At 39.5% G+C, this 13,520-nt stretch overlaps 1 protein-coding gene across 2 annotated transcripts; it reads right to left on the reverse strand.

The window, feature by feature from the left end:
- Positions 1-3,230: 3,230 nt before the first annotated feature.
- On the reverse strand, positions 3,231-4,315 carry LOC147611921 (uncharacterized). 2 transcript variants are annotated; one of them, XM_086784229.1, is made up of 3 exons: positions 4,202-4,315; positions 3,820-3,950; positions 3,231-3,669 (listed from the first exon to the last, which is right to left on the reverse strand). In XM_086784229.1, the coding sequence occupies exons 1-3, from the start codon at positions 4,276-4,278 to the stop codon at positions 3,575-3,577; spliced, it is 303 nt and encodes a 100-aa protein (XP_086640355.1). In that variant the 5' UTR covers positions 4,279-4,315; the 3' UTR covers positions 3,231-3,574. The 2 variants fall into 2 exon arrangements, with proteins under 2 accessions (XP_086640355.1, XP_086640354.1); XM_086784228.1 differs by having other exon boundaries at positions 3,769-3,950.
- Positions 4,316-13,520: the final 9,205 nt, after the last annotated feature.

The following is a 13,520-nucleotide window of genomic DNA, read 5'->3' on the forward strand; positions in this document are numbered from 1 at the left end:
AGAGAGATGGAGAGAGTGGTTTGCTATGATGTGACGGATAGGGGCGGGATAGTGATGGATGCAAGGGGGAGGGAGGTAATGGAGTACATGCGTGGGGTAGTATCAAACTCATATAGAAATTGTTTTATTAAATTTAAAGATCAAAATAGCCGATTAGTTGGGGAGGTGATAGAGGCTGTACATAGTCGGTACCCCAATCCCCCACATGCTACATTCTCGGATGTATGGGGAAGGACGCGAATAAGGGAGATCTTAAGTAATAAAAGATCTCACCTTAAAAAACTCGCGTACGATGACCGGCTAAATGTAGCTGCGGGTGGCTATCCTGCCGAGAAACCTGCCACTACGCACAAACGCGAGTGGAAGGAGGCAAAGAAACGAGCAGAGGGTGGCGTGAAGAGCAGGCAGCATGTGGAGGCACGACGGATCCAGATGGAGACCGTTGGATCTTCGCATTTCGGATCTGGCGGCGTCGAGTCATGGGAGGCAGAGTTCGTAAGTATCCTGCCACTTTATTTGATTGTTTACTTAATTCATTGATTCTATGAATTGTTTTAATCTTACAAATTGTGTTGATTATGATATAGCGACGGGTTACGGGGAGGAAGCCCACAACCCACGATACTGCGTATGCTCGCCGGCATAGCAGACGTGACACGTGGGCCATCTTCAGAGCCGAGGGACGTATTACGGACGCGCAGTTTGAGTTGGCCATGAGACCATCCGGTCGACAGGTACTTGAAAATTCGTAACGAATGGTTTTGGTTTATTGAATTGCATATATATATACTTATATACTATATATTACTTGAACAGGCACAAGCTGCTGATGATCCACCGGCCGCCGCTGCAGAGGGTGGACGTGAGCACTACTCCTCGGACATTCCGACCGATGCGAGCTCATCTGAGCATGGGGGGAGCACCGAGTCATCATCTGGGTCTGAGTAGTACTCAGACTTGTAGTATCATATTCCATATTTAGGATGTGATTGTATATATTTTTTGTAAACTCAAGCCATGGGCTACTTCGAGATATGGACTCCCTTGTATACATGTATGAAATTTTGATAGTAATATTGAATTGATTGATCGATAGTATTACATTCATGGCTGTCTTGAATCGTGTAATGACAATGTATGCATTCATGTCGTTCTTGTCTTAATCTCCCTCGTGCATATGTTCTTCGTGGATGGTCTAATGGGATGGTCTAATGCACCAAAAACCCTAAACCAGAGAGTGCTATTGGGTGCTGGAATGCTGGAACAGTATTCAGGCACCAAATAGCACTCTCTGGATTTTTTTTTTGCTCTCTGTTCGCGTGTATAAACGCGTCAAAATTGCTAAAATTTGCGTGTATCTGCGCGGATACTCTGGAAATTACGCGTGTATTAATGCGTATAAACTGGCAATAACGTGTGTATAAGCGCATCTAAATTAAAGAAACGCGTGTATAGACGCAAGTAAAAACGCGTCTGGGACATTGGAACTGAACAGGATGCGGCTATACAGCCGTGTATAACCGCGTCTAATATAATAAGAAGCGTGTATACTGGCGTGTATTAACGCGTCTGTGGAAAAAAACGCGGCTACACACCCGTGTATACGCGCGTCTGAGAGGTACTGTACACGCGGTTTTACACGCATGTCTCTGGCCGCGATTATACACGCGCTGATACACGGGCCCGCTACTTTTTTTCACAAGTCATTTTTAGCGGCTAAGAGCGCGGGTATGAGCCCAATCCCTTGTAGTGAATGGGTTTTACATGACCTCCAAGTCAATTTTTTGAGAACGTTAATATAACATTATTAACATTAATTTCAAGAGTCATTATTAAGAGTTAAGAACTTATTAACACATTTGTAATTACATCAGTGAAATCCTTAATTCTCTATCCCCAAAACATTATTTAAGTTGATTGAGTGGATATAATAAAAAAAATAAGAAAACGAATTAAGGTAAATCATCTTCATCTTCGTTTTCAAGATCATCCTCACCACCATAATCTTCCTCTCCACCACCAACACCACCATAGGATTGGGTTTGCGGACCAAGAATTGTAAAGAAGGTTGAGATGTGAGGAAGAAAAAAGGGCGAGGTAACAAGTATGACCTGAACTTCTTTACTGCAAAAACAAGAAACAAACCACCTTTCTCCATTTCACCATACCTCTCCTTGACATCAGTGAGTTGTCGGCTTGCATAATACACTGGTTGCATATGCCCTTGCTCTCCCTTTTGTAAGAGTATAGGACCCACTGAATGTGATGAGACTTGGGTTCACATAAAAGTCCTCCCCCCACCTAGGAGGCTGCACAATTGGACTTTGACTCATGCATTTCTTGAGCAAACGAAAAGATTGAATTTGATCGGGCCCCCATTGGAAAGAAACATTCTTCTTTGTCAACAGATCATTTATAGGATACATCTTCTCAGAGAACATATCAACAACAAAGCGTTGGTAATACTTTATTTTACCCAAAATCCTCCTTACCTCCCGTACATTGGTAGGTGGTGAAAGGACCACAATTGCCTGCACCTTCTCAGGATCCATCTCTATGTCTTCTTCTGAGATAACATGTCCCAAGAGAACCACCTTCCTTCGTGCCAAGCGGCATTTTCCAGGATTAAGACACCCTTTTGCATTATCAATACTTTGCAAGGCCAACCTCAACTTTTCCAAGTGATCCATGCGGCTTGAATAAATGCAAAAATCATCCAAAAAGACCCTTATAAACTTTCCCAAGTAAGGTGCAAATGCCTGACTCATGAAGTGTTGAAAAGTTGCTGGTGCATTGGTCAAGCCAAATGGCATCACCCTATAGGCATACACTCCCCAAGGGGTGATAAATGAGGTTTTCCTTTGATCTTCTTCACAAATATGGATTTGAAAGTATCCAGAGTATCCATCACACACTCAATACAACTCATGACTTGCACCTTGATCCAAAATCTCATCCTGAAAGGGTAGAGGATAATAATCCCTCTTTGTGCATGCATTCAGAGGGCGAAAGTCCACACACACATGCCATTTTCCACCCTTTTTGGGAGTGACTACAACTGGGCAAATCCACTATGAATTCTCTACTGGAAAAATAAATCCAGCTGCAAGCAAATTAGTTACCTCATTCTTAAGCACCTCTGCTTGCACTACTCCCAAACGCCTTAGCCGCTGTACCACTGGCTTACTTTGGGGCTTGAGATCAATCTTGCATTAGGAAAAATTTGGACTCAAAAGGGGGCTGTTTCAGACTTCTATATAATAATAACCACATGGGTTCGGTGACAGGAAATCCTCCCAATGGGCTTCATTGGTGGTGGGTCCTCTGTACAAACCCACCCAAAACGTGGAGATACTCCAAATCTTCAAAAAATATTAACAAAACCTGCGTGTCAGTCCTATGATAATTTTAAATTCTTCTGTCACGCCTGCTATCTGCCCCTCATATTATAAAATAATGTTTATTAGCTTTGTTTGTCAGACCTTCAGCAATATAAAAGTATTTTCACCACACTCAAACTAACGAATTCGTTACATAGATCCACAAACTAAGTCTGAGATTACTTTTGTTGTACTTACAGCTCGACGTTGGCCCTGGACGCCCGCCATTGAATTTGTGAGGTACACCCTTGCTGTTTGCACGTCAACGAGTACCAGGCTCCAATGGGAACTGCATGAGTAGGGATATCTTAGTTTATTTCGATATGTGGCGGGAGGAATAAAACATCACATGTTATGGATATGGCATCTTCCAAAAAAAAATACTCACTCTTCGAAGTATGCAAAAAAGAAGACTCAGGCGGTGTCCCTTCCTCCTTACAATGACACTGCGTTGGCCAACAATCAGCCTCCTGCAGAGCCTCATCAATCAGGCCACCAATGAGATCGCCGTGCTGGGTGTGGCACACCGGCGCCTTCAGGGGCGTGCGAGGCAAAATTGAAATAAGATAGCTGCACAACAATTGGAATCAGCATCAGAATACCATTGCTTGAAGAACAGGCCCAAAAATATCTGGATTCATCACAACGCGAGTTGAACCTTACGTAAAATTAAACACTATCTTTCTCGCGTTGTCATGAATCGTGTAAGTTACAGAGTGTAAGTTACAAAATGTAAGTTACAAAATGTAAGTTACAAAATGTAAGTTACAAAGTGTAAGTTACAAAAAAAAGGGTTGGAGAAGGTGAGCTTTATCACATACCTCAAAACACACCGCAAGATTTTGTCGTTCATCTCCTTGTGAGGATCATTCAAAATCTGGACTTCTTCGTCGAGCATGGGGAATAAGCATTCTACACCTCAAACTTGTATTCCCAAATTGAATCGTGGTCCGAGGACGGCAAGAGATCCCATGTTCATCTGCTGGAGCGCACGAATGGTCTCTCGCCTAGAGGCCAGAGCTTGAAGATCAAGACCCCTTTCATCTTCTTTCAAAAATGTCGCCCAAAGATCTCATCAAAGCTCGACGTGTGCTAAATCAATGTTTCATTGAATGTGCAACAGATTCAAAGGTGGAGGCGGAGAGACACTCATTGAAATGGAAGGGGAAATGAGAAACAGGCAAGCTGTTTCGGCTCAGAAATGGAAAGAAAGGGTGGAAAAGAGATAAACCCAAAGAGCTTCCCGCTCAAAAGAACTAGGATTCCCGCCATTGGAATAAGTTATTACACCATGTCAGCCTTTAGAATAAACTAATACACCACATGTCAGGCATTTGAATAAAAAATTGGGCCTTTCAGAGGGATCCAAGGCTCCACAAGCAAATATTATATTCAAAAGTATTCGCCTTTTGCTTACACGTCCCCACCACATGGGCTCTCTTACACGGCCCCTTTTTGAGTCCATATTTTTCCTAATGTGTTCTACTAGGGTAACTTGGCATACTTGTGAGTAGCTGTTTGCAAAAAGGTTAGGAAATCCATCCAACATTTTTAAGTAATTCTCCCTTTCAGTACATCAAGAAGAACTTCATTCTAATTTGGTGGACTAGTGAGTTCCACATCTTTCTCGCACATGGTTGAAGAAGCTTCCCCTTCCAAGGCTCCATTGTCTTCAGCATCCCCTCGATCCCTTCCTCGGGAAAGACCAAATGCAACTCCCTCCACCTCTCCTTTTGAGATGGAATCCTCGGAGCTACCACTTGTCTCCTCTTCATCGGATGACTCTGACTCTGAACTTTTGGAAGTTGAAGGTTCACCTCTTACCACTTTCTTGCGAGACGACTTTTGATGTTGTAGTGGACCTTCTCATTCTCACCTTGTAGAATAAGATCACCTGTCTCCCACTTTTGAATTGCCTTCACTTGGCGAAGCCATGGCCTACCCAATATCAATGGGTAAGCCCTAGCGTCAGGCTTTGTAGGAATGACCTGGAAAGTTGTAGGCACAGAAATACCACATACAGCCACTCCCAAATTCTTGACAATTCCTAAGGTTTTCACCCTAGTATTATGAGCAAGTTTGATGCGATAGGGAAAGTTAGTACAAAACTTTAAATCAGCATCTTTCATTGTTTTTTCACTCATGACATTGATTGACGTACCTCCATCAATGTACGCATTAGAAATTGTTTGCCCCTCAATGATGACATCAATCATAGGCACATCATCTCCTATATCAATATCCACCTTTTGAACCATAGGAGTCCCATTATCCCTCTTCTTCTTTTTCTTAGATTCCCTTGTGCTAGAGCCAGCTTACCCCATTCCTTTCTGAGCTTTGGAGAGAGTGCCAAAAGCTGCCCAAATGTGATTTGTGCCGTTTTCACCCTAAGATCTATTAAGAGGTCATAACTAAGAGATCCTTGTCCAAGAGGAAAGTCAGATTGTCCAATTTTTCTCCTAGACGACTTCTTCTTCTTCTTATTTTTCTCCTCTTCTTCAGATTTATCTTCTTGTTCTTCTTCTTCCTGGCTTCTAGTTTTACGACCCCTTTTTGCCATTAATTGCATCAATGTTTCCTCTTCTTCTTCTAAGCATGTTTCCTCTAAAAGTGCTAAACTTTTATCCTCTCTTTTTCTCAATTTTGGACACTCAGTGCGATAGTGCCCCTTCTCTTGACATTCATAGCATGTGACACTACTTTTATCCCTAGGTTTATCCTCAGCTCGTGGAACCCTAGGTGGCCTTGCATTGACTAAGTGTAACTTCAAATCAGCAAATTTTGCCATAAGTTGTGCAATGTTATGATCCAAGGATGGAGCTTGTACCTGAGATGTTAAGGCTATCTCTACTCGTGGTGGGGTCGACACACTCATGGTGGGGTCGACACACTCGGAGAAGATTGGAATGTGGACTCAATATGAAGAGTGGCCTCCTTCTTCAAAGCAATACGAAGAGCCTCTTTAAAATTAGTGGGATCTTTGCTAAGAACTTTTCCATGCAAGCGGGGATCCAAAGCCCTGATAAACTTGCTTATCTTAAGGTGCTCCATTGCTAAAGAACTCTTTAAATCTCCCATAGAAGGTGAAGAAGAAGAAGCAACATGTAAAGCAGCTTGTTGATATTTGATGAACAAGGTTTCATACCTCACTGAAAAGGCAGAAACTGACTCTCCTTTCTTTTGAAAAATCTGATCCAATTGCAATAGTAAAGCATTTGGTGACTCCACTGTCCCAAATCTCTCCTTCATTGCTTTGGTCAACGTTTCCCAATCATTCTTGGACTCCTTTGGCAAAGCCTCATGCCAAGTTAAGGCCACACCCTCCAAGAAATCTGGAAGTATTTCTGGCCTCTCCTTCATAGACCAACCTGTCAAGCGGCATGCTCGGTAAAACTCTCGGAGATAACTCCTCGGGTCTTCTCCTTCCGATCCTTGGAACACTGGAATGTTGAACATCTTGCACCAAAAGATGAGTAGCAACAAGGAAAATTTACTTATTTCAAAATAACTTTCCTTTAATCATGCGAGACGGGTCATGATATACGACCATAATATAAGTAATGAGTGTAAAAATTGATAACACTCAATTTTTAATAAATATGCATGTTGCTCTAGTGTAAATATGTGGGTTGTTTTTGTAAACTTTAATCCTAGTTTTCTCATTATCCTAGTCCTGTTAAATTGCATGAGTTATGTTTGGCCGTCATCCATTGTATTTCTTATAAGGCATGCCATTAATGCGCACTTGAGAAGGAAATTTCTCTCACACTAGGAAGCATGTCGGAAATGGTATGCAAGACCATATATATTACTTTAAAGATATCTCAAAAGTTTGTGTTTAGCTTAAGGGTTACTCCAAAGCATATGGCATTTTTTTTCCAAACACATGAAGCTTCATACTTTTATAAATATTGTTTATTAACATCACTTATGTTCATGAGATCCTGTTCGCCCACCACCCACTGAATAATTTTTATGAAGAGTCATTATCTAGGCTCACATTGTGTTCATTGAACATACAAGTAACTAGAAAATAGTATGAGATTATACAATATCCTTGATGCTATATTCGGTGTACTATAAGAAATACATTAATTAGGGAAAATATATTACACAAAAGAAATGGCACCATGGCCATATCTTTCTTACATAAGAAGGGGTAAGTTATAACTCAGAGAGTTAAACTTGATCACGATGTAGATATGATTAGCCACTGTCCATTGTTTTTTTTTGGTAACTAGACATGCCATTAATGCACACTTGAGAAGGAAATTTCTCTCACTAAAAAACATGCAGGAAATGGCCCGCACGGGCACATGTATCACTTGAAAGATCTCTCAAGTGTTTTTTGTTTTGTGTTTAGCCTAAGGGTTACTCCAAAGCATAGGACATTTATTTTTACAAACACATGAAGATTCATACTCTTATAAATATTGTTTCTTAACATCACTTATGTCCATAAGATCATGTTTAGCCACCATCCATTGTATTTTTTATAAGACATGCCATAAATGCACACTTGAGAAGGAAATTTATCTCACTAGAAAGCATGGTGGAAATGGTCTACACAACCACATATATTACTTTAAAGATATATCAAAATTTTGTGTTTAGCTTAAGGGTTACTCCAAAGCATATGACATTTCTTTTTGTAAACACATGAAGCTTTATACTTTTATAAATATTGTTTACTTATGTCCATGAGATCATGTTTGCTCACTAAATAGTGTTTATAAAGAGTCATTAGCTAGGCTCACATTGTGTTCATTGCACATACAAGTAACTAGATAATAGTATGAGTTAACACAATATCCTTGATGCTGTCATATGTCTAATGTGCATTGCCAATCATTATGGATTATATTATCATATATTTAGATTTGGTATACTATAAGCAATACATGATTAATTACGAAAAATATATTACCCAAAAGAAATGGCATCGTGGCCATATCTCTCTTACATAAGAAGGGCTAAGTTGTAACTCACACAGTGAAACATGATCACAATGTAGATATGATTAGCCACCACTGTCCATTTTTTCAAAAAACTAGACATGCCATTAATGCACACTTGTTGAGAAGGAAATTACTCTCACTAAAAAACATGCAGGAAATGGCCCGCACGGACACATATATTACTTGAAAGATTTCTCAAAAAACTTGTGTTCAGTTTAAGGGTTACTTCAAAGCATAGGATATTTCTTTTTAGAAACATATGAATATTCCTACTCTTATACATATTGTTTATCAACATCACTTATGTCCATGACATCATGGTCACCCACTAAAGAGTCATTAGATGGGCTCACATTGTGGTCATTGCATATACAAGTAGCTTAGGTAATAGTATGAGTTAATATGATATCCTTGATTCTATCATATATCTAATGTGTGTTGCGAATCATATGGCTTATATTATCATAGAAGAAATGGCACCATGGCCATATCTTTCTTACACAACGAAGCATTAGGAATTTTTTGAGGTCATTTTTGGGCCTTGTAAGGAAGTTTGACCGGAATATTCCCTCCAAAAAGGGGCACCGGATAAAATTTTTGCAAACGAACTCCAAATTTGTCGACCTCACATATTTAGATTCTACTCTTCAAAAGCTATCCATTGATATATAACACGATAGGGTTCGGAGGGGACAAGATAGATACCTAGAAGATTCCTTTTTGCCTGGGGAAGATACGTGAATCTTATCTAGGCAAAAAGGAATCTTCTAGGTATCTATCTTGTCCCCTCCGAACCCTATCGTGTTATATATCAATGGATAGCTTTTGAAGAGTAGAATCTAAATATATGAGGTCCGACAAATTTGGAGTTCGTTTGCAAAAATTTTATCCGGTGCTCCTTTTTGGAGGGAATATTCCAGTCAAACTTCCTTACAAGGCCCAAAAATGACCTCAAAAAATTCCTCATGGCAAAATTGTAACTCACATATAGTTGAACTTCATCACAAGGTATATATGTTTGACCACCATCCATTGTATCTTTTATAGCTAGACATGCCATCAATGCACACTTGAGAAAAAAATTACTCTTAGTAGAAAGCATGTAGGAAATGGCTTGCACATCCACATATATTAATTTAAAGATCCTACAAAATTTTATGTTTAGCTTAAGAAATACAGCAAAGCATAGTAGATTCCTTTTTGCAAACACGTGAAGCTTCATACACTTTTAAATAGTGCTTATCAACATGACTTATGTCCATGAGATAATGTTCATCACCACACTGAATACTTTTTATAAGGAGTCATTGGCTGGGCTGACATGTTGTGTTCATTGCACATAGAAGTAAGGTAGATAATAGTATGAGTTAATATAATCTTCTTGACACTATCGTATGTCTAATAATGTGCATTTCCAATAATTATAGCTTTTATTATTAGGTATTTAGAGATGGTATACTAGAAGCAATACATCATTAATTAGAGAAAATATCTTACATAGAAGAAATGGCACCATAGCCATATATTTCTTATACAAGAAGGGCTAAGTCGTAAGACACATACACTACAACATGTCAGGGGCACAACAACATTTTCTAGCAGCGTTTCAACAACACTTTTTTTGTCAAGATGTTGGGGATTCCATTGGCTTCTCCACAATGAAATTTTGCTACTAAGCAGCACTCTTAACAGTGAAATTTCGTTGCTCCACAACGAAATTACATTGCTGAGCAGAGTCTTTAGCATCGAAATTTCACTGCTATACTATGATTTCTCTTTGCTGATGAACAACAAAAATAGCAACAAAATTATGCGACTATTTTTACTGCATGAAATTCCAAAGAGTTGTTGGATATTGAATTCTAAAAATACATGTCACATACACACAATGTCACATACACACAGAAAATGATATATAGTTTTAAAAAAACATCTATTAAAACCCTTGGAGCCATGTTTCGAGCAAAAAAAAAAGATAGTTGAAAACTTTTGAGAAGCAAAACAATATCAAGATCGTGAATCTATCCCATCTTGTAATAAATCCGTATGTGTTGCTTTATCAATGTCTATATATAATGGAATCTCAATAAAAAGAGGGGGTTGGACCATATCAATATCAATATCACTATCATGATCTAATGAAGCATTGTCATGATTGATAGGTGACTCATCATCTTCTCCGATTGATGTTCCTCATGCTCTTCATTGGCCCCATCCAAAATTTTATCTTCATTGTCCTTTTCCAATGAGCCAATTTGAGGTAGTACTTGCACCTTATGCAGAGATTTGGCCTTCACATCTTGATCTTGAAAGATATGTTTTGACTACAAGGGGAATTGTATAACATACCACCACTTTGGATCAATTCGATCGGCGTGAACACAACCTAATATCAAAAAGCAAAGAGGTTACATTTTTATTATACTACATTAAGATTTAATTTAGGATTGGTTGGGTTACTAACCTGCTGATAGTGTTAAGGTAGTATGAAGGTATCTTTTTGGAATCATTTTGAAAGAACCCATTTGGATGATCTTCAAGGTTGCTTGAGCACCTCTATATATCACCTAGAACCATTTGACATCAAAGATGAATAGACTAAATGCTCTAAATCCAACCTCAAGAATATTGAACAGCTCCCCATTACTCAAGATTGTCCATTATGACATTGGTATCATGTCTACTAGCTCAACTTTCTTGCTTAAATGTTGGCAGCACACCATAATCAAATGTCTTTCTTTTAGAATCCAAACACTCCATGCAAAAGTGCCTTCCCTCTGATCATATTGCATTATATAGTTTGTACTAACATTTAAAAAAAGCATGACATTTAGTATAGTTCATTAAACAAGGTATATACGTGAGATAGAGATGAAGAATGTACTTACTTGAGGGTCACATCCTCTTGCATACTCATGCTCTTCTCTTTTGATCATCTCTCCATTTTGCGATGCCATGTATATTTCCATACAAAGCCATTCTATATTGATCACATTGCTAAAGGCTCCAAGCTAGGCGGGAATGGCAAGCGTCTATTTGCTCTTCTGAAAGCTTTTCTCTCATCCTTTCATCTATTGATTGCATCCTTCTGTCTCCCAATCCACTTCTCCATGATGGGACTATTTAGAATGCATAATGTATTCAGCTTGTGGCATAATGCTTCATCCACTCTTCGTTGCCTTCCTTTTTCCTAAGGCACATTAGTGTATTAGTCGGTCATCCTCCTCAATCGCTCTCCACAATCGTGGCATGGAAGGATCTATGCGAGATAGATGTTTTGAGATATACACAAGAGACTCTTGCATCAACCATCTCTTTGCCATGCTTGCTCATGGCCTTGCTCTTTGTCTCACAAATTCCTTTAAGTTTTTCATGAACCTTTCAAGAAAAAACATCCATCGAACATGAACAACACCACACAATGCCACTTCTTTGACCAAATGCACCACAAGATGCAATTGGCTCAAATATCACATGTTGTATTCTTTGTCTAAGCTTTAAGTATGGCTTGGGTTAGAAAAATCATGTTTTATTGCCTATGCATGTATGTAGCAGCAGCAATGTCAATCGACCTGTCCACAAGATCCCGATGTGGCCAATCTGTTGTCCATTATAAATGAATGATATGGGCAACAAGCTTGGTCCTAGTTTACACAAACATAGGTATGGTTCCATCAAACCTTTTCACATACACAAAGTTAATCTATTATGCATTCTATAAATCCTATATTTTAATCTTATATACAGGCGGGCTTACAGTCGGGCCAATCGACACCATGGGGTTAGACTACCCCACTTGGTCAGTTGACGGCCTATGCATACGGCCTTTATGCATACGCTATGTATAGGCTATGCATACACTATGCATAGGCTATTCATCGGGTATGCATACCCTAAGCATAGGCTATGCATACGGTATGCATACACTATGCATAGCCTAGCATAGGGTATGCATAGGCTATGTATAGGGTCAACATACACTATGCATAGCCTATGCATGTAGACTATGCATATGCTATGGTTTATGCATAAAGATATGGGGCATTGTTCTATGCTATCTAGAATGCTGCTTACATATGTCAGGTTAGGAGTGGTTATCCATGAGTGGGTGGTTTTAGTGGAGGGGGAGTCCTTGATCTTCTCACTATACTTCTCTTGTAAAAGAGGAGGTGCCTTTGGCTTTAATAGTGGGGAGTGTGGAAAGTCCTTAGAAGCTATCATTCGAACGGGGCACTATCCACCCTACTTATTTGAGCAGTACCGTAGGAGGTGGTAACAATGTGCTAATATCATAGGTTGTATTTTTTCTCTAAGCTATGTTGTTGTTTTCTCTTGGTTGGCTTGACATTATCGAGGTAAGTGGCCTTATTCATTCAACCTCATGTTTATTGCACCCTTGGTGGCCGGGTTTAGGAGATGGACTTATGCATAGAGATATGAGGCATTCTTATATGCCATCTAGAATGTTGCTCATGTCAAGGTAGGAGTGGTTATTCGTGAGAGTAGGTGGTTATAGTGGAGGAGGATCCCTCGACCTTCTCACTATCCTTATCTTTTTATAAAAGAGGAGTTGCCTTTGGCTTTATTCGCAAAGTGGATTTGTGAGCTTCAAGAATTCTCTTTCACTTTTATTACAGAAAACACCACTAGGGCCTCTCTTGCAGATTTGCTTACCAGGAAGGAAGAGGAAGAAGGAACAAGAGAAAAGGAAGAAGTATATGAAGATTTGGAGACACCACCAACTGCTTTCACTATGCATTTTGATGGAGTCTTTAGCCCTTCCAGGCAATGTGGGGCTGGGGGGATAGTTTTATTTGATCCATAAGGAAAAGAGGTATGGGCCAAGGGCAAGGAATTTCCAAAGGCTATATCAAATAATGTGGCTGAGTATAATGCATTAATTTAGGGATTAGAAGATTGCATATAAAAGATGAAATTAAAGAGGTAGAGGTCAAAGGGGATTCAACACGATTTAGATACAGGATACTTCCCTCCTGGATTGAATCCTCACAACAACAGAAGCAAAGGCTCACAACAAGGAAAGCTCATCCTTACACAATTCTAGGGGATGTTCTTTACAAGCAAGGTAAGAATAAGATTCTTAGGAGGGTGGTGAGCCTGGAAGAATCTAAAAGGATTATGGAATTATGTCATGAATGTTCATGTCACTTTGCCTCAGCCA

This window comes from Cibotium barometz, chromosome 46, assembly GCF_041138505.1.
Source record: "Cibotium barometz isolate CiBa-2024 chromosome 46, ASM4113850v1, whole genome shotgun sequence".
NCBI classification, from domain to species: domain Eukaryota; kingdom Viridiplantae; phylum Streptophyta; class Polypodiopsida; order Cyatheales; family Cibotiaceae; genus Cibotium; species Cibotium barometz.